This window comes from Miniopterus natalensis, chromosome 5, assembly GCF_054644295.1.
Source record: "Miniopterus natalensis isolate mMinNat1 chromosome 5, mMinNat1.hap1, whole genome shotgun sequence".
In the NCBI taxonomy this organism is placed as follows: Eukaryota; Metazoa; Chordata; class Mammalia; order Chiroptera; family Miniopteridae; genus Miniopterus; species Miniopterus natalensis.
Genome location: NC_142085.1, coordinates 74,306,546 through 74,326,407, shown reverse-complemented (window position 1 = coordinate 74,326,407; position 19,862 = coordinate 74,306,546). Strand labels below are relative to the sequence as shown.

General features: G+C 37.4%; 1 protein-coding gene across 1 annotated transcript in view; it reads left to right on the top strand.

Moving 5' to 3' along the window:
- Positions 1-19,862, top strand: part of MAP3K5 (mitogen-activated protein kinase kinase kinase 5) — a 157,531-nt gene that overhangs the window by 31,515 nt on the left and 106,154 nt on the right. The window contains exon 2 of the mRNA XM_016204919.2: positions 14,082-14,221. Coding sequence (XP_016060405.2) covers positions 14,082-14,221 — 140 coding nt within the window. The remainder of the gene's footprint in view (positions 1-14,081; positions 14,222-19,862) is intronic.

Below are 19,862 nucleotides of genomic sequence, written 5' to 3'. Positions count from 1 at the left end.
CCAAATCTCCAGGAAAGAGTAGTTGAAAACTCCTAGATCTCTAAGTTATAATTATGTGTTTTAACTAATAGGTCATAGTCAGATATAGTATCATAATTTTGATTATCTCCGGTGTTTATCCTTTTCACAGACCTACAAACGAACATATTTGTATTTTTGTGCCCGTTCAAAATTTTATAATTTTGCATTGATTCCCTTTTATTTAGTTTTTATAACATTGACATAGGGAAACCTTATTAAGTTCAATGTTAGGCTGTACACCTACTGTATTTACCATGGAAGATATGTGTTTTATTGGGGAAGTCAAGAATTTAAATACTAATCATTTTAAATATCTAACGATCCTCCAAAATCATTTGGAGCCTGTTTCTATCTTTCCGTCATTACTGCTACCTCCCTAGTTCATCCTCATCTGACACCTGGAGCTATGCAGGGGCTTCCCAACTTGTTTCCCTGCTTCTACCCACCCCCGGATATGCTTCCCACAGTAGCGAGCTGATCCTTTACAAACTTAAGTCCCATAAGCAGACATCCCAGAATCAATCAGGGTTTAAGCCAGAAGAAACTTTAGAGATCAGCCTGATTTTAAGTTATTAACTTGGAATGTGATTAAGGAATCACTGGATTACATTGACCAGTCTTATGTTATCTGGATTAAATTACCTGCTACAGAAAAGGACATGCCTGTATTGAAAATATCATTGCGAAATAGCACACACAGATATGAAGTTTTTGTCATGTGTGCCTGCCCTTTTTTCTCTGTGTGTAGTTGGAAAGCAGTGAGTAAACAAGCAATGGAAACATGCAGAATACCTGCAGAAAAACAGGCAGAGGCAGTGGCAAGAGCCAAGATCATAAATAAAAGGATTCTATTTTCAAAGTCCACTTTGTGAATAGGGCTTTGTGATTTGCATGGTCAAGATTGTAGGTGTGCTTGGATCATGGCACCCCTGTACCCCCAGCTCAAGAGTAGTAGGGGAGAAAAAGCCATTCAGTGGGAGTGTTACCAGCTCCTTCCCCACAGCAGGCAGAAGCAGAGAGCTGGTTAGCCTTTCATTTAACTCTGTGTGCCCTGATAAAAACCCCATTTCTAGGCCACAGCAGTGTTACTTCATTATTGAAAAGTGTGTTCATGTGTTGAGGGTGGGGAATTGAAAATGCAGGGTAACTAGTTACCTTCCCCCAAATTTGTTTATTGATGACATATATGATTGTAATTATGTTTATCCATTTTTAATAATTTGTATAGGAAAAGGGAAAAGTAGTCATCTCTTCAGCCAATTTAAAGAAACTTTTCTAAACGGGATACATAACAGATGCACGAGATCCAATTAAATTGCCCCCCAAAAGAAAATATTTAATAACTGCCAAGTGTATGTCAGCTACTGCCCTGTTAGCATTCTGAACAGGAAAAATTGAGTTCCATCCAAACAGGCTTACACTGGTCTTCATTAAAAGAGCCATTTATTTCCATTAGTATGCAAATGAATATTTGTAGCCAAAATTTCTAAGGAGCACAATAATGGGTCAGAATGCTGACATGAGCAGCCTGTGCTTTGCTTCAAAACAAGCTGCATAGTTGATGGATGAGTGAGCATCCTTAGATCAGCTTCCTTATTGAAAATTATAGTCACCTGATTCTAAAGTTCCTGCTGCTCATGCCACACCCCTGTCCAAGTAATCAGGATTTCTGGAGTGTTTTTCAAAGCTCCTCAGTGATTACAGCATGCAGCCAAGGCTGTGGATCCTTCTGTAAGTGACTAGGCCTGCAGCTGTGCTTCATGTAACCAAGACTCCCAAGTGTACGGTCAGTGCGGGCCGTGCAGGGAGGGTGTGGGTGCCGCTGCACACTGAGGCAGATGGGGCCCAAGGTACCTTTCTGCTATCACAGTGGAGCTGCCCCGTTCCAAACTGTGGTGACGTGGACTAGCTCCTACTTCCAGCACAAGCTTAGGAAGGGGTGGGGGCTCTGTAGCTTCTGCCAGAGGAGCTCTCTTTATAAACCCTGGGACCATGAACACAGCCTGTTTTGGGGGGAGGGGTGTCCAGGAGTCTTTTTGTTGTTAATAGACTTTATTGCTTAGAGCAGTGTTCCATGAAAAGGCAGTAGTATATGGAAAGTGGCCCCCAAACATCAAAGGAGCCAAGGCACCAAGGCACAGAGGAGACAAGTCCAGCTTGTCTGTTAATGAGTCAGATGCAGTCCTGAGCAGCAGCAGGATGGTCATATTTCTCTGCATCTTTAATCCCCTGGACCACTTGCCGATATCCGGCCATAGAAATGAACCTATATGATAGGAAAAAAGAATGTGTGGGTGATCAGAGGGAACAAGGGGACCAGATACCAGGAGGCCCTAGCATCAAGGTGAGCTAAGAGAGAGAGAACATTGAGGGTGCCTTGCCCCAGAGGAAGGATTAATGGGAATGTCATGATTAGCCCAGAGCCTCTGTACACATTCCGGAATCCACCTCAGGGGCAGGGGAGGGATTCAGGGGTCCCCATTCAGTTAAGATGATGGATTAGCTTCCAGATGGAGTTCACTTATGTACGTTTTCAAATGCCCTGTTTTGTCATCATTATACTTTGTACAGTTTGGATTTGTTTTTGTCTGTTTAATTGTTCTCCCACTAGATCGTAAGCTTTCTGAGGGCAGGGACTCGTGTGTGTGTGTGTGTGTGTGTGTGTGTGTGTGTGTGTGTGTGTGTATGTGTATGTTTGTATGTGTATGTTTGTATGTATAACTTCTTATCCCCTGGGTTTGGCACGTAATAGGGGTCTAATGAACATGGGTTGACCTGGCCATTGCTTTGTCAGAGTTGATGTAGATACAGGTTACTCTCAGTACAGATTGCTCCAAGTACAGGTGTATGTGCTGCCTGAAATCTACTCTTTTAATTTTAGTTTTTTTACTCTGTTTGATTGTTACTATACATATGGAAACAAATGCTGAGAATTCAGGAGATATATAGCTCTCCTTGAAATGAATTAATTTTGTTAATGCCTTTCGCAAATGTATACATTTTATGCTCCTCACTGCCTCTAAATACTTGGTGGCAGTAGTGATGTTTTGTTAACTTGCCTTTTGGGCCAAGGGCTACCTGGGAGGCTCTTCTATTATTCAGAAGCCTTTTCTGTAGGTTGGTTTTTGTTTGTTTGTCTCTTCTTGCTTTAGCAATGTGAATTAAAAGTTGTCCCCTTACTATCAAATACCTTTTCTCCAGGGTTTTCTGTTCAACTCTTCGGCATCTCCTGCCTTCTAGTGCAAACAACAAAGTACAGCTATGGGATTGCAAGTGAAGGGAGCTATGAAAGGAAAGAGACATGAAACTCCCCTTGGGCCAAGGAGTAGGGAATGTGGATAGCACGTGCATCCCAGTGACATGTAAGGGAAGGAGATGTATTTAATGTGTAAAGGCACAAACAAATTGTTGTATCTCTCTTCCTAGTAAGAAAAAAGTTGTTACTGAAAAGAATCCCCAAAAAAGCATTGTGCAATTTGTTTCACTGCCTGTAAACTTCCTGCAGGAGACCAGGTAGACAGAGTGATAAACCTTCCCTCATTCCATGGGTGTTGTGCACATGTCCATTAGGTGGTGGAGCATATGTTCTGGCAGAGAGAAACTCCTGTGTTATGCAATCACAGAGCAGCCAGAAAGGCCCGTTCTTCCCAGGCCCTGTGTACTGGAATGTTACCATTTCCCAAGGCTTATTTTGAAGCTGTTGCCCCTGCAGTGCCTCCCGAGACCCCCATCAGAATTAACCACTCCTTGTTCTGTGCTCCCATGGAACATTGAATATTTCATTTGACCTTGGACTTGTGTAGCTCCCATGCACTTGAAGGTTATAAGCTCATTGAAGAGCTGATGCTGATTTCTTTGACCCTTTCATGGTACCTTGCACAGAAGATTGACAATAAATGATTGTTAAAATAAACAAGCCTGGGAGCAGAGTAAAGGGAGCATTTCCAGAGTGCTGTGATGACTGGGATTGAAGTAAAGTTAAGAAACTGGAGTCTCCTCTGTTGTTTGGTAAGAAGCCATTAGAAGGCTGTAAGGAGAGCATAACTTAGTAGGTAATGCAAGGAAAAGGGGCTGCCATGTCATTTCCTCCCTCATTTATAGCTGTCTGTAGAACTGGCTGATCCCATTTTCCCCACTGGAGGGCTGGTGAAGGGGTCTTTTCTTCCCTGCCTTCATCCTAGTATGGTTGGTCTTTTAGATATACTAACAGCTTCCTTTTAAAATGACATTTGTATAATCACATTAATATGTCATATTAAAACAAGGAAACCTTAACTAGAGAGGATGTGAACTCCTTAAGACTGACATTTAATTTTAGTTGGAAGGATAAAAAAAGACCCAGACTGTTTCATTAGGGTCAGGTAAGGTCAGCCGCCTAAGTCTGTCAGCAGCAAAAGGATTATGTAGCAATGAAGACTTTTAATTCTACGCACTCTCTCTAATAAATCATTCTCAAGAATGAAGCTTTAACCCCTCCACCAAAAGTGAATCATTATCCTCAAATGGGATGTCAACACATAAGCTGTGGAGTGAAGTCATTGGCAGAATCATATTTACACATCTGTTGTGTTAACAGAATTACAGATACTCCTAGAAGACAAATAAATTTGAGCAAAAATGTACGCATTTTGACTAGATGCTGATTATTTATTAGGTGTCGAAAGTGATTTTGACAAAGGAAGGAAAAGCATGGCATTTGCTGGAGATGTAGAAGAATCCTGACTTAGAGAGGTTTCTACTTGTTGACAGGTTAGGAATCCTAAAGCATTGTGGAGCTCTCCCGGGCACTCGCCACACTGCTTAGGTCCAGTTGGCTTTATGAGTACAACAGATGACAATTATAAATGCAAGATGGAAAAAAAGCCCTTCCAAACTGGCCTACTCACCAGGGCGAGTATTTCTCACAAGTAATCTGCAAGCTGGGATTCTTTCATTTTACTACCTATATGCTTTCTATAGCAGGAATAGCCTGGTGCTTATTACTTGCAATTAAACTTCTTATTGCATGACAAATAACACTCTTTGATAAAGAATACATACACTGCCCGGCCGGGCGTGGCTCAGCGGTTGAGCGTCGACCTAGGATCCAGAGATCGGGGTTCGATTCCCAGTCAGGGCACATGCCCAGGTTGTGGCTGTAGCCGATCGATGACTCTCTCATCATTGATGTTTCTCTCTCTCTCTCTCCCCCCCTCTCCTTTCCTCTCTCTGAAATCAATAAAGATATATTTTAAATTAAAAAAGAAAAGAAAAAAAGAATACATACACTTAACATTTCACTTTTTTCTTGGTTTTATATAGGAATTAAATTCCCATACTGCATTTTTAATCTCTAAAAGAAAGAGCTCCTACCACAGTCTCTTATCACACAAAATAGTTTCATCAAACATCCTGTCCTCTGTCAAATATTCTCATAAATGTCATGATTTTTAAAAGTTTGTTTTAGTATAATTCAAATAAGGTCCATATTGTTGCAATTGATAATGCCCCTTAAGTTTCTTTTACTATTTAATTTCTCCACCATCTCTCTCCCACATCCCCACTAATGTCTTTGTTGAGGAAACTATGTCAGTTTTCTTGTAGAATTTTTCGTAGTCTGCATTTTGTTGATTGTGTCCCTGCTTTAATAACTATTATTGTTTACATAATACAGCACACATACACTGCAGCTATTTTCCTAGACAGAATGAGAAAAATACCTTCTTAATCAGAACCACCTCAAACATGAAAAAGTACCACAGCCAATTTTGCTAGAGCATGCCATCGGGTAACATTCAAGTGTTTCCTGGCCACTTTCTGCTGTTTCTGTGTGAATAAGTTATAAAGGTATAAAACAGTTAGGGGAGAATGTCGCCAGTATGCATATCTATGAGAAACAATCATATTTTCTTCAAAAATTATCACAAGTCAACTCTTATAACCTTACATAACTCAAGTGCCAATTAAAGCTGAAGATTGATTCCAGTTGGCAGGGAGGACTCGTGTAAGATTCTTACAGTTACAAAGAGCTATTCTGTGTGCTTGGGAACTTCACTGAGGCATAAACGCAGACAGCTTTGATGGCTTAATTAAAACTAAATATGAGAAAATGAAAAATAGCATGCACCACAGTCACAGTAAACACTACAATAAACTCTAAAAAAGCCTCTTCAAAATTCTCATGAGTAGCTCTTTTAGTATCTAATGAAAACATATTGATTACTTAAATACTGAAATGTATTATATAAAATGAGTTTATTGAGATCAAAATTTATTTTAGACTCTTAAACCCAGCATACCTTTGGGAAATATTATTATTTCAAGAAGAAAAATAGTTTTCTATGGTGCTATAGAAATGTTTAGCATCAAAGCAGCTTCATATCCCATTTCTGCTTATAATATGCAGCATAGCTCTGTCATAATAAACCTTAGAATTCATTTTTACTTATACTTTTTTTTAAAACAATTTTATATTAGTAATGTACTTTTTTTTTTTTTTTTAATCTTTATTGATTTCAGAGAGAGGAAAGGAGAGGGAGAGAGATAGAAACACCAATTATGAGAGAGTCAGGGATCAAGCCCGAAACCTGGGCATGTGCCCTGACTGGGAATCGAACCCCAATTGCCTGGATCCTACGTCGATGCTCAACCGCTGAGCCACGCCCGGCCGGGCTACTTATACTTTTCTTATATTACATACTCTGTAGATCGCTTGACCAGGTCTATTGTTATTGGCATAATATTAAAAAATAAATTCTTAAGGTATAAACTAGACCCTATATTAACTTGGAATGAGAATAACACTTTTTGATATAGAACCTATTTGTATTTCTTTAATCAGCAAAATTATGTAGGGGATGGTTGTGTTTGTGGCCAGGGAAATATATCACTTTATAAAGTACTTGGTATGCATCAAAGATATAAATTGTGGTTTATCAACTTTCCTGTGTCCTGATATGAAGGATTCACTGAAAGAATGAATTTAGTTAGAGTATTTACAGAGCTCCCCTAATGACACTAAACCACCATCAAAATCCTGTGTGCTTGAAATTCTTCTCTAATAGGAGGGAAGGATTCTTTATTAGCCTAGTCTTCCATGTGACCAAAAATATTCATTGGTAAGATTGAGATTTTAATGTCTGATAAAGATTTTGTCTGTGGCCCATAACCAGAATAAAACTGAAATTTATTCTCTGCCTTCTCTTTTTTTATCATATGCTCCTTTCCTTTTTTAGGCAGATAGAAGTAATGAAAAAGTAGAGGCTTTGGTTCCTATAAAGCTTGGGTTCTCATCTTGCTCCTGTTACTCGAATAGTTAGCATTCTTACTATTGCAAGTGATAGAAACGTTAGCATAAATTCCGCTAAAGTAATAAAAGAAATGTATTGGGGTCATGACTTCCCAGAGCTGAGGTAGTGTTGCCTCCAGCCGTGTTTCGGGTGATGTCCGTGGATGCAGGCCTGTCCCTGCCGTCCCTCGGCTGGGCTTTCTTCTCTGCTGGCCACCAGCACCCAGGTTGTAAAAGTCACCACCTAAATTGAACGAGAGATCTCCACATTCTTCCTTTTACTTCATTATTTCTTGGTCTTTGCCTTTTATTACTTCCCTGTTTGCCTTTAAAATAACCCTCCTATTTTCCAAGGTTGACTTTCCCTCGCCACCTTAGATCCCACCCCATCTGTTTCATCTGAGGCTGTAGAACTCATCTCCATTAATTAGCCCCCCCCCCTTTAGAATCATAATCTTCCTTTTAAGGTTCTTAAAACAAAAACCGTTAGCTCTTTCTATTCCATTCAGGTATTGTCTGAGCTCTTGCTTTCCTTATTGAATGTAAAAGTCCCTACTGTGGACCTTGGTAAATGTTAACCCTCTTTCCTTTTTTGCCAGTCTTCTGGAAAATTGTCTGTACTTATTATCTCTATTTCTTCACCTCTTATTTAGCAGCTTTAGTTCTGCTGTATTCACCTTCATTATCATGTGGCGTTTTTATAATCCTTGTGGGAGTTGGAAAAAAGTGACTCTTACTCCTATAGCTATGTCAAAACCCTGGAAGCTGTGAATGCTGACTTTTTGGAAAAAAAGTCTTTGCAGATCTAATTAAATTAAGGGTCTTGAGATGTGATGATCCTGGATTATCTAGATGGGTCCTAAATACCATCACAACTGTCTTTATAAAAGAGAAACAAAGACTAATTTGACATCACAAGCCAAGGAATGTCCCAAACTACTAGATTCTGGAAGAGGCAAGGAACACACTCTTCCCTAGAGCCCCTGGGGGTAGTATGGCCCTGATCCTGCTGAACTGTGAAAAAAAAAAAATTTCTGTTGTTTTAAGGGAGCAAGTTTGTGGTAATAACTGCCACAGGAAATGAAATTTTAACATTCTTGGCAAAATTATTGACCAGAGATGAGGTAATTTTCAGTGTACATACCTGAGTAACCAGCACACAGATCAAGAAGTAAAACCTTACCAGCTCTCTGGAAGACCCCACTAAGTCCCCTTCCTGCCATTACCCTCCACGAAAGTATCTACTGTTTAGATTTTAATACCATGTTTTTTAACCTAATGAAAACACAATCACAAGTACCTATTCTAGATTCTTTATCTTAAATCTCTGTGAGATTCATCCATGTCGTTGTGTGTTATTGTAGATTTCTTATTCTCATTGCTGTATATTTATCTATTGTCTGTATATAGCACTGATTATTTCTTCCACTGTTGAAGGTTTACAAATGCTGCTATTATGAACATTCATTACATGTCTTTTGGTGAACATATATCTGTGTTTCTAGTCGGTTATAATGAGGAAGGGATTACCTGAGTCTTATATGCCCTCTCATTTCTTTCTATACTCTCTAAGTTGACAATTTCATCTATACTTGCTGCTTCAGCTATCACCTATCACTATGGCTCTTAAATCTCTGTCTGATTCTGATTGCTCTGTTGAGATTCAGTATGTCGTCTCTCACACACACACACACACACACACACACACACACACACACTCACCTATCACTATGGCTCTTAAATCTCTGTCTGATTCTGATTGCTCTGTTGAGATTCAGTATGTCGTCTCTCACACACACACACACACACACACACACACACACACACACACACACACACACACACACACACACACGATGGTTAGGGGCTCCTGATCCAAACTCAAGTTCCTACCCAGAAAATGGAGTTCTTCCTCTTGTGTTGCTTATTGTGGTAATGGAATGTCATCAGTCGTACTCATTCAAGTGGGAAACGAATCATCTTTCTTTCTTTGATTATCTTGCATCCACCAAATTCCTAAAGCCTCTTGATTTCCCTGCCTGCCGTGTTGTCTCTATATTAGTTTAGGGGCACACACACCCTTTAATGACTTCTATCTGGTTTCTCAGCTTCCAGTCTGTTTCATCTGCCATCCATTTACAAAATAGAGGTATATCTTCCCAAAACTTTGGTCCTGCCACATCCCTTCTCAAAACTCATGGACATGGATGAATCACCACTGATTGTAGAATCATGTCAAAATTCTGTATGTTGGCTTTCTATGCTTTCAAATTTGATTTCAACATCATTTCTATGAGTAATTATTCATATGAGGCTTCATCAGGTGGTATTGAGTTATATATTAGCATTATGTTTAATAACAGATAAATTGTTCAGAGGGCTTTCTATGAACATTTCTTGTAATGGCTCCATATAATAACCATATATTGAGACTTTACGCTACCTAGCGCACATGTAATCCTTATAACAGTTTTTTGTGGTAATTTACTTATGTTATTACCCTCAATTTACAGTTGGGGAAATCAAAGCTCAGAGAATTAAGGTATTGTCCAAGGTCATCCATCCAGAAACTTAGTAGGATTCAAACACTGGAAGTCATGAAATAGTTTTTTGTTTGCATGTTCATTATTCCTCTCAAGGGCACTGGACTGGGGTGGTGTTTCTTCCAGCTTGTCACCTTTGTAGTGTGGTTTTCTCAGGGTTCATTTCTTCCTGGCAGAGAGCTGGGTTCTAGGTCCTGCTGTTGTGGGATGGGGCATCTCCTACGGATGTGTGCTCTTTCTCCCTCATATTCTCTAAAGCTGGAGCATCATGACCTGAACTCTGGCAGCTATTGCCTAGGCAAGGGGACTATAGTTCCTCTAACACTAGTCTTGTTTGGTTCCACTCTCTTCTTCTCTCCCTGATTCTCCCCCCCCCCCCCCCTTTCTCTTTGATCTCTTTCTCTCCTCTAGAGTTCTCCCTTTTCTTCTACCTCCTCCTTTTGGAAGGCTCTCTTTTTAAAGGCCAATCTCTGGAGGTGAAAAATGTCCCTCTGATCACCTGCTTCCCAGGCTTCACTTTTCAGGTTAGAAAAGCCCATCCCAGTGTAATAATCAAACAAGCACCAAACAAGCAAACTAGGGCTGGAGCAGGGACATTATGTTTACATTAGCTTTAGCAATATAAGATGACTCATGTTTGAATCACTGGGCATACATTTATTGGTGTTTAGTGATGAGGAAATTATGGGCCAAAATATACTGGTGACACAAATATGTATCATTAAACCAAATGTACAAGAAAATGAAGTGATGCTGAGGAAGCTAAATGAGTAGTAATTTATAGCAGAAATCACCAAACTATGACCAATTCAGGACAACAGTGATAGATTATTATTCTATCCTTCCTGAAAATTTCAACAATTCTAGCTGTACAATAGGAGTTTTGCAATTTCCCAACATTGTATACCTACCAGACTTTAGAAAACTGACTGACTTTTTTAACTTTCATAACAGATAGCAGATAACAGAAAACCTTTTATATAGTAGGTGCTCAAGATTCTTGAGGATTAATTGATCATGACTGGATGTTCTATGTGATAACTTGGGAAATTTCTATGGAATTTTGGAGGACCTTGTAGGCTAATTCAACCTAAATCACTACTGGGCACTTGCTTTGTCGTCAGTGATCTGCTGCCTAAGAAGGACATTTGAATAGATAAAAGGAACTAAAGATGAATGTCTTCCTTCAGTTATGCTTTTCACAAGCAGTAGCAGCTCATGTGAGATATTTAACAGATATGGTATTATGAAGGGAAAATTAAATAAGAAAAAGAGAAACATACCACGAACCACTGTCTTTTGGTGACCCAAAATGCAATTAGGCAAAACAGTTTTATATTATTACCTTAAAAATGTATTATGCTTCAATAACCCTGGTAAACCTGATTTGTCCTCCACTTTACATGAACTCTTTTTGAGAAACTGCACCTCAGGTAAAAATGTAAGAGATTTTTGTGTCTTTGCTTGTACTTTTATTAATTTATTTTTAAAAATTTATCTTTATTGTTGAAAGTATTACAGATATCCTCCTTTTTCCCCCATTGGTCCCCTCCACCCCGCATCCCCCCCCACACACACTACTACTATTGAGAAGTCAGGTTTCTGCAAATAACCAAATTCCCCCCCCCACCTTGTTGCTGCTTTAATTTAGCTAGTGTTTTTCTTTGCATATCTCTCACTTATTTTTCATCAGCTACTGTTTTATTTGGTTTCTTTCTACCCCATTTACACTGCCTCTTGTTTTTAAAGCATTGTGACTGACTGTGAGTGGCTGGCATCTGTGGGAGGAGGAAGCAGTGAGGCTGTGGGAGGCAGATGGGGGATGTGGGTGAGTCGAAATGACTCATCTTTTTAATGTGTTGATTTCTGATGTAGAAATGTTGAGAACCCTTAAAGAAAATTCTTTATTTCAATTAAAGAGCCCTTAAGTCATTTTCAACCTTGGAAAAATGTTTTGAAGCTCCTTTGGCCTTTCTTTTAAATCTTCTGTGTATTTAGCTTCCATTTCATTCTACTGACTTCTCTTTCACAGAATGTGAATTCTAATTTCACATTCATTAGATAAGAGTGACTCTGTACCAAACAGCTTCTCAAGAGTCTGCAATATTTTTCTGTGCTGCACTTTGGTTTTACATTCAGTTGCCTAGGTTTTCAATGTTGTTCTTTTTACATTTTGGTAGATTACTAGATTATAAAAGTAATCAATAGAAACTATAAAAAATGTCAAAGGCATAAAGAAGAAAAAATAATTCATAATTCCATTATATAGCTATTATTACAGTTTACATTTTGATGTATAACTTTCTAGGTGTTTTTTATTCATGTACATATATACACACAGAATATATTCTAATATATACATTATATTTTAATGCATATTCTACACGATAATGTATATGTTTTAATATTTTTACTTAATATAGCTTTAATTTACCCCCATTGCTAAATATTCTTTTGCAATATAGTTTTCAGTGGTCATGTAATATGCCATTATTTGAATCTGTTTAACCATTTTATAATTGATTGATATTTTTAAGCATTTTCCATTTCTATTGTAAAAAAAATACATCATTGGACATACTTATAAATAAATCTGCCACATTTATAGGAATTTTCTCAGTGTAAATTTTTAGGAATGGAGTTATTGGGTCAAAAGTATCCATAACCTTAAGGATTTAAGTTTCCTAGAAAGTTTACACTTCCCCTGGATTTGTAAGAAAGAGTGTCATTTCTCTACACGTTCACTGGGAATATTGAAATATCTTTGGCCACTTGTTAATAAAAAACTTGGCAGTTTATAGTTGGTATAATGTGCATTTATTTATTTATCATTTTAGTTATAGTTTTGTGAATTTTTCTGCCTATGTCTATTGCCCAATTTTTTATTGTAATGTTTTTATGGTTGCTTGTTTGTTTTAAATGAACCAATAAGAGATGATTTATAAAGATATTAAGCTTTCATCTGTGACATTGCACATATTTTTTAACAAATTAGCATCATCTGTTAAATTTGTTAGAAGGTATGTTAACATTTTAATTTTAATTATGAATAGGATCTATTTTACTCTTATATTTTCCAAGTGCTTGTTATGATTATAAAGGAAACTTTTGGTTCTCATAATATGTTTGCATTTTGACACCTTATCAAATTATATTATTACTTACAACAGTTATTTAGTTGATTTTTTTGAGGTTTTTTGTTTGACAGCCATAACTTCTGCAAGGAATGACAATAATGTATTTTACTTTATAGAATTATACCTCCTTACTTTGTGAAATCTTTTTGCATTAATAAGGATTTTTAGGAAGTCAACTAGTACTGGGAATAGTTGATAACCTTGTCTTTTTCCTGATTTTCACAGGAATGCCTATATGCACAAAGTTGGCAGGTCTTGTGAAATATGTATTATTCTTTATGTTAAAGAAGTGCTCTAATATTTTTATTTTGCAATTATTTTTAATGAGAAATGGATTTTGAATTTTATTCAAAGCACTTGGGGCATCTGTGGAAATGCTGATTCTTCCCCCAATAAACCATCCTTATAGTTTCAAAATAAATTTTAGACTAATGATTTAGTGTTCTTATAGTATATGGCTCGGTGAGTTTTGTTCATTTTCCTTTCCTATTTTTGTCTATATTTAAATAAATTTAAGACTAATCCGAACTTCATTTTTGTGACATTATTGTCAATTTTTGGTATCAGGTTTATACTGCCTTGGTGTTAGGCATCTCTGAGCTTTTGATGAATTTTTATCTGTGGTTGTATCCTCTTTCTTAGGCATAATTTTCTGTACCTTTGTTTCCCATTTTTCTTGATTTATACCTGCTATGGGCATGCTAGGTATTAAAATACAGCTCTGCATTAGTTCCCAGTCTTACCTATTTGCTTTTTAAAATACCATTTTGTAGTTATTGCTTGTTGCTGCTTCTTATGGCTCTCCTTCTGCAACCTTAGTTAACTTGTTTTAATGTTGAAATTTAACAAAGAGCATTAGCCCCACTCTCCACCATTTCAGACTCTCCTTAGTTTCCAGTAATTATATGATTCCTTTCTTGTTTAAAAAAACATGCAGTTTGGCTGCTTTTTGTAAAACCACTTCCGGGTAGAACTACAAATTCAAAATTCAGTGGTAAATGCAGAGGGAAAATCCCTATCATTTCTTCATTTACTAAGTTATTGAAACCAAAATGTGCTTACTGGGCATTACTTAGGTGTCATCTTTTGGGGGACTTTGTTTTCTGTTTGCAGATATCGCTGTGGTGGAGATGAGTGACGCCTTCCGGCAGCCCTCCTTGTTTTACCACCTTGGCGTGAGAGAAAGTTTCAGCATGGCCAACAACATCATCCTCTACTGTGATACTAACTCAAACTCCCTGCAGTCATTGAAGGTACCTCCTTTGTTTACTAAGTAGTTACTTTAGGCACCAGAGTTTTAGGGGTACCTATCATCCTAAAAAATTTTAAGTACCTTACGTTTGTGAAGGATGTTTTTGTCTGTCAGATAATTGTGCAACAATTACTAGTTGTGAAGTTTATCTAGGATTCAGTGTAGAAATTTGATAGTACACAGGTAGGAAAGAACTTAATGTTGGGTTCTGAGCTGCAGTTAGAGTCACACCTGAGGAGCTGTGTTAATAGGAAGCCGGTACACACACTAGAGAAAGAAGAAGAGATTGCGTAAGGTGTGGTCAAGCCTCATGCTTGTCACCATTGGGGCATACCTGTCTCCGACTAGAAATACTGTGCTACCTACAGAAAGTACTCTAAGTAGAAATTCTCTGAGTATCACTAGAAAATTGTCATCCTCTTTCACAGAGATATGACTTCATTTAAGATGGGAAAGGGGGAATAAAAACTCACTGTATTTGTCTACAAAATTCAGTGTATCCCATGTCATTCTCTCCATTATAGGAACTTAATGATATGAGGGTATTTTCTATATCCAAAAAAAATTGCCTAAAATGCTTTTGCAAGGCCAAGTGATTTTACACTGTGTGATTCTCTGAGAAGCATCTAATGGTTCAGTGAAACTCCTGCTGAGCCTCATATGACCATTTCCTTTGTGTAGCTTTATGTGCGTTTCCTCATCTCTGTCTTCCAGTTCCCAGATCAAAGCCAGCCTTGGGATGTGGAGCCCTGAAACCCAGAGCCAGTTCTAATGTGGCTTAATAATTGTTATATGAATATCTCTAACCCCAAATCCATGCAAAAAAATTTTAATAGTATTTTGCTCTTATCTGAGTATCTAAAGCTTGTATGTCTTTCTCTAAAAAATCTGCAGTTTCTTTTAGCAAATCATTTACTAGATAGATGCCAAGCATTGTGCTGGACATTGATAGGCTGTCCCTTTTCAGAATACTCTGAATAGTCCTATGAGATTTGCCCCTACTCTGCCTAAATTTCCGTTTTACCTGGAACAATTCTTTAAGAACCCCCGATTTAATTTTACGCCAATTTTACTCCTTTAATTAATGCATTATAAGGTTTTGTGATGGTTTATTTTGAATTAGACATTTTGACTTGCTACTGTTTACAACATATATGAGCAGTTGATAAGAGTGAGATTTTTTTTAATTCTAGTATTTTTTGCATTCAGTTTATTTTAAGCAGGCAGTATTGTGATGGGCATTTTTCACTCTACACTATTTTTATTCTTGCCCTACTGATATCTGGTGATTTAATGTTATGACCATCCTTTCCTAGGGAAATTTTTTAAAAGTGAATTAAAATTACACTTGAGAGAGAGATAAAGCTAGTCTTATCAGAAGTTTGTATGGGACAATTGAACTGATTTATTACTTTGCTTTCAGCTAGACTTTGTATAGAAGTGTTATTGCTGTTTGAATTAAATAGTTCTTTTAAAAGGCTAATCTATCTAAAATATACTTATTTATCTTGTACATAATAGCAGCTTGTTATTGAGCACTTAGTATAGGTTAAATACTAAGTGCTTTACCTCATACATTTTCACATTAAATTCTTAAAAAATGTCTGTGAGGTATATATTCTGTCACAATTCTATAGAATTGCAAACTGAGGCTCAAGCAAATTCAGTCATTTGACCAAGGTGATATAGCTAGTAAAATTAGGGACCAGGTCTGTGTGGCTCCAAAGCCATCCTCCTAACCACTCAACTTTATTGCAGTCACCTCTAGTTAGAAGGGTATTAGACATTCCTGCTAAGTGTGTTTATTTCGAAAAGCCCATCAACCCTGTCTCCTGAACTTAAGCTTCTACCATTTTCTTATTTAGCTTGTTCCTAGCCCAAATGTGAGGACAGAGGTCTTTGGGACAGAAAGTATTTTTTTCAGCCTAACAATTTCTTCTGAGCCCTAGAAATTCCTCCAGTCCTCTGCTACTGAGAAAAGTCTGTGTGTGTGTGTGTAATTTTATTTATTTCCGTTGTAGTTAGTTATAGGTGTAACTGTTATCTCTGCCATCTACCAATAAAGAGGAAAACTGCTGTGGAAGAAGGCAGAACAAGAGATATTTGTAAATAGTATGTTATGTATGGATTTGCCAAATAAAAATGAAGCATCTCCAGCTGTTTTCACAGGGCAAAGATAGAATGAGAATGCTGTTCTTGTCATATACCTAGCTTCACTTGAGTTGCTTCCTTGGACATCTATAAAGTACAGCCACACCAGTTTTATTTTCATCTAATGCTCTTTGTTGAAGAGAGCAGTTTCTCTTTGGCAGCAAATTCTCAGGAAGAAATCACTGGGGAAAAATTTTTTTTTAAGTTTTAGCTCCTAAAAAATAATTGACGGGAACCATAAAAGTACTTAAAATTTATGTCTGAGTTTATATGAAAAGATAATTTAGAATGTAATCATGCGTCACTAAATGACAGGAAATGTTCTGAGAAATGTGTTGTTAGGCGATTTCATTGTTGTGTGGACATGTACTGAATATTGTAGACAATTCACAATGCTAAGTATTTGTGTATTTAAACATCTAAACATAAAAAGGAACAGTAAAAATATGGTATAAAAGATATAAATGGCACACTTGTATAGGAGTTTGCAGAACTGGAAGTTGCTCTGGGTGAGTCAGTGAGTGAGTAGTGACTGAATGTGAAGGCCTAGGACATTACTGTACACCACTGTAGATTTTATAAACACTGTAGACTTTATAAAAAATTTCTTCAATAATAAATTAATCTTAGCTTACTGTAAACGTTTTTACTTTATAAACTTTATTTTTTTTACCTTTTCAACTCTTCTGAAATAACACTTAGCTTAAAACACACATTTTGTACATAGCTGTACATAAATGTTTTCTTTATGTTCTTATTTTATAAGCTTTCTTTTTCTTTTCTTTTTTTAAAAAATATATCTTTATTGGTTTCAGAGAGAGGAAAGGAGAGGGGGAGAGAGAGAGAGAGATAGAAACATCAGTGATGAGAGTTATTGATCGGCTGCCTCCTACACGCCCCCGATTGGGGATCGAGCCCACAACCCGGGCATGTGCCCTGACCGGGAATCGAACCCTGATCGCCTGGATCCTAGGTCGACACTCAGCCGCTGAGCTACACCCGGCCAGGCTATAAGCTTTTTTCTATAAAATTTTTTTAAACTTTTTTGTTAGAAACTCTGACACAGGCACACACATTAGCCGACATCTGCAGATCTGCATTGGGCCGGGATCATCAATATCACTGGCTTCCACCTCCATATCTTGTCCCACTGGAAGGTCTACAGGGCTAATAACAGGCATGGAGCTGTCATCTCCTATGATAACAATGGCTTTTTCTGGAATACCCCCTGAAGGACCTGCCTGAGGCTCTCCTTGAGAAAGTGAGCCTCATTTCCTTATAAGCAGATAATGCACCATGAAAATTTCTCTCTATTAATGAAAACCTTCTAGTGTTGAGGTCTGTATTTTTAAACTTTGAAGGAGCCTGTTGAGGTCTGCATAAGCTTTTGCCAAACGCTTCACTGAATTTTCTTGGGTTTTCTCCTGTTTCTTCTGCAGTTTCCTTTTCTCTTGCCTCTGTTCAGCTATGCATTCCTGATTAGTTCTAACAATTCATTTGTTAGTTCCTCAGGAACCACCTGTAGCAGCTCCTCAGTGTCATCTTCATCCACACCCAGGTTAAAATTGTGTGCCATTTCAACCACAACCTTGTTGATTTTTGCAACTTTAGTGCTATAACATCATGACGGCTATGACATCACTAGGCAATACGAATTTTTCAATCTTATGGAACCCTTTTTGATACGTGGTCCATAAATTCCTGAAACATTGTTATGCAGTGCATGACTGTAATATAATCATGTACTTGCAGTAAGATTTGTATCTGGTCCTGCCCAGTGTTGGCCAGTGGTTAGAGCCTGTGCACTGAAGGATCACAGGTTCAATTTCTGGTCAAGGTCATCTACCTGTGTTGTATGTTTGATCCCTGGCCCTAGTCAGGGTGCATGCAGGAGGCAACCAATCGATGATTCTCTCTCTCTCCCTCTCTCTCCCCCTTCCCTCCCTCCCTCCTTCCCACTCTCTCAAAAAATCAGTGGAAAAATTATCCTCCGGTGAGAACAGCAACAAAAAGATTTGTATCCATTTTAAATCACAAGTACTATCTTACAATAGTAAGAGTAAAATATTTAATTTTTTTTCAAAAAAAGATTATCATTGCCCTTCAAGAAAGGGAAGTTGATGTTCTGTTTTTTCCTTAGCATTGTAATGACACAGTTTTTACAATTTTCTTTAAATAAATATCATGAGAACTTCTTATGTGCCTGTAAATCAGACTATGCTAAGATTTACATTTCCTTAAAAATAAGAAATTGCTGTGACAATTGTTTTATGATTTATTTCATGCGTAATAGAAATTATCAGACCTTCACATGTGGTCTCTCAGTGAATGGGAAAGGAAGTCTGAAGACCATTGACCAATGAGCTGTGGAGCAGATACACGAAATGCATCTGACATTAGAAAGAAAGGGCATGGTAGAAATAGTTGTGTAGAGTGAAGTTATCTTAATGAACTATTTCTTCTGTCATCAGAAATTCCTTCCTATAGCTCTTTTCTCTAATGCTTGTGATTCTTCCCCCTTTTCTTTTGCTCCCTCTCTCTCTTTTAGGTCACTCTCCATTCACTATAAACAGTGCTTCTAAAAACAAAGCAAAACAAAACAAGGAAATACCACTGCACACCATTAGATGGTCAACAACTAAAAGCCCTTATAATACAAATGGCAGGGCTGTGGAGAGTGGGAAACTTACACACTGCTGGTGGGAGAACACTGTATATTATTGGCACTACCTTTTGAGGAATAATTTAGCAATATCTAATAATATCAAATCAGCATATCGCCAAGACTCAGCAATTCTCTCTCTAGGTGTGTACTGTAAAAGAGTCTCTGGCATGCATAAGGAGATATAATCAAGAATGTTTATGCTGACGTGGTTTATAATAACCCACCTCCAAAGGAATTGGTAAATATCTGTCAATAGGAGAATGAATAAATACCTTTGGGTATAGTCATTTGATGGAATATTATAGAGCAGTTAAAATGAGTTTTATGTATCACTATCAGTGTATCTCAAAAACTGTTGAGGGGAAAAAACAAATTATAGAAGCATGTGTACCATATGATATTATTTATACAAAGGTAATCACATGCAAGACAATGCTTTATACACATTTGTGTTATAAAATTATAAGTGTGCATGGGAGTTATGAGCAACAAATTCGGGATAGTTCTATCTTTAAGGGGATATTTGTGGAATAGAATTGGGGTAGGAAGACAGGAGTCTTCAACTATATTTGTAATATTATAGTTCTAAGTTTAGGTGGTATATGGATGTGTGATAATTTTTATATGTTTGATATACTTGAAATAGTTAATAATTAAGCTTTTTTTAAAAACAAAAACAAAAAGGTTGCTGTAGTCTGTAATTTTCTGTATCCATCAGGATAATTTACATACACTTTGAACATTTGAATTCCAGAATATTTTGTTTCTTTTTCCCAGCTGCAATTAGAAAAGCCTCAGGTGTATTTGGATCTTTCTGCACTAAGAC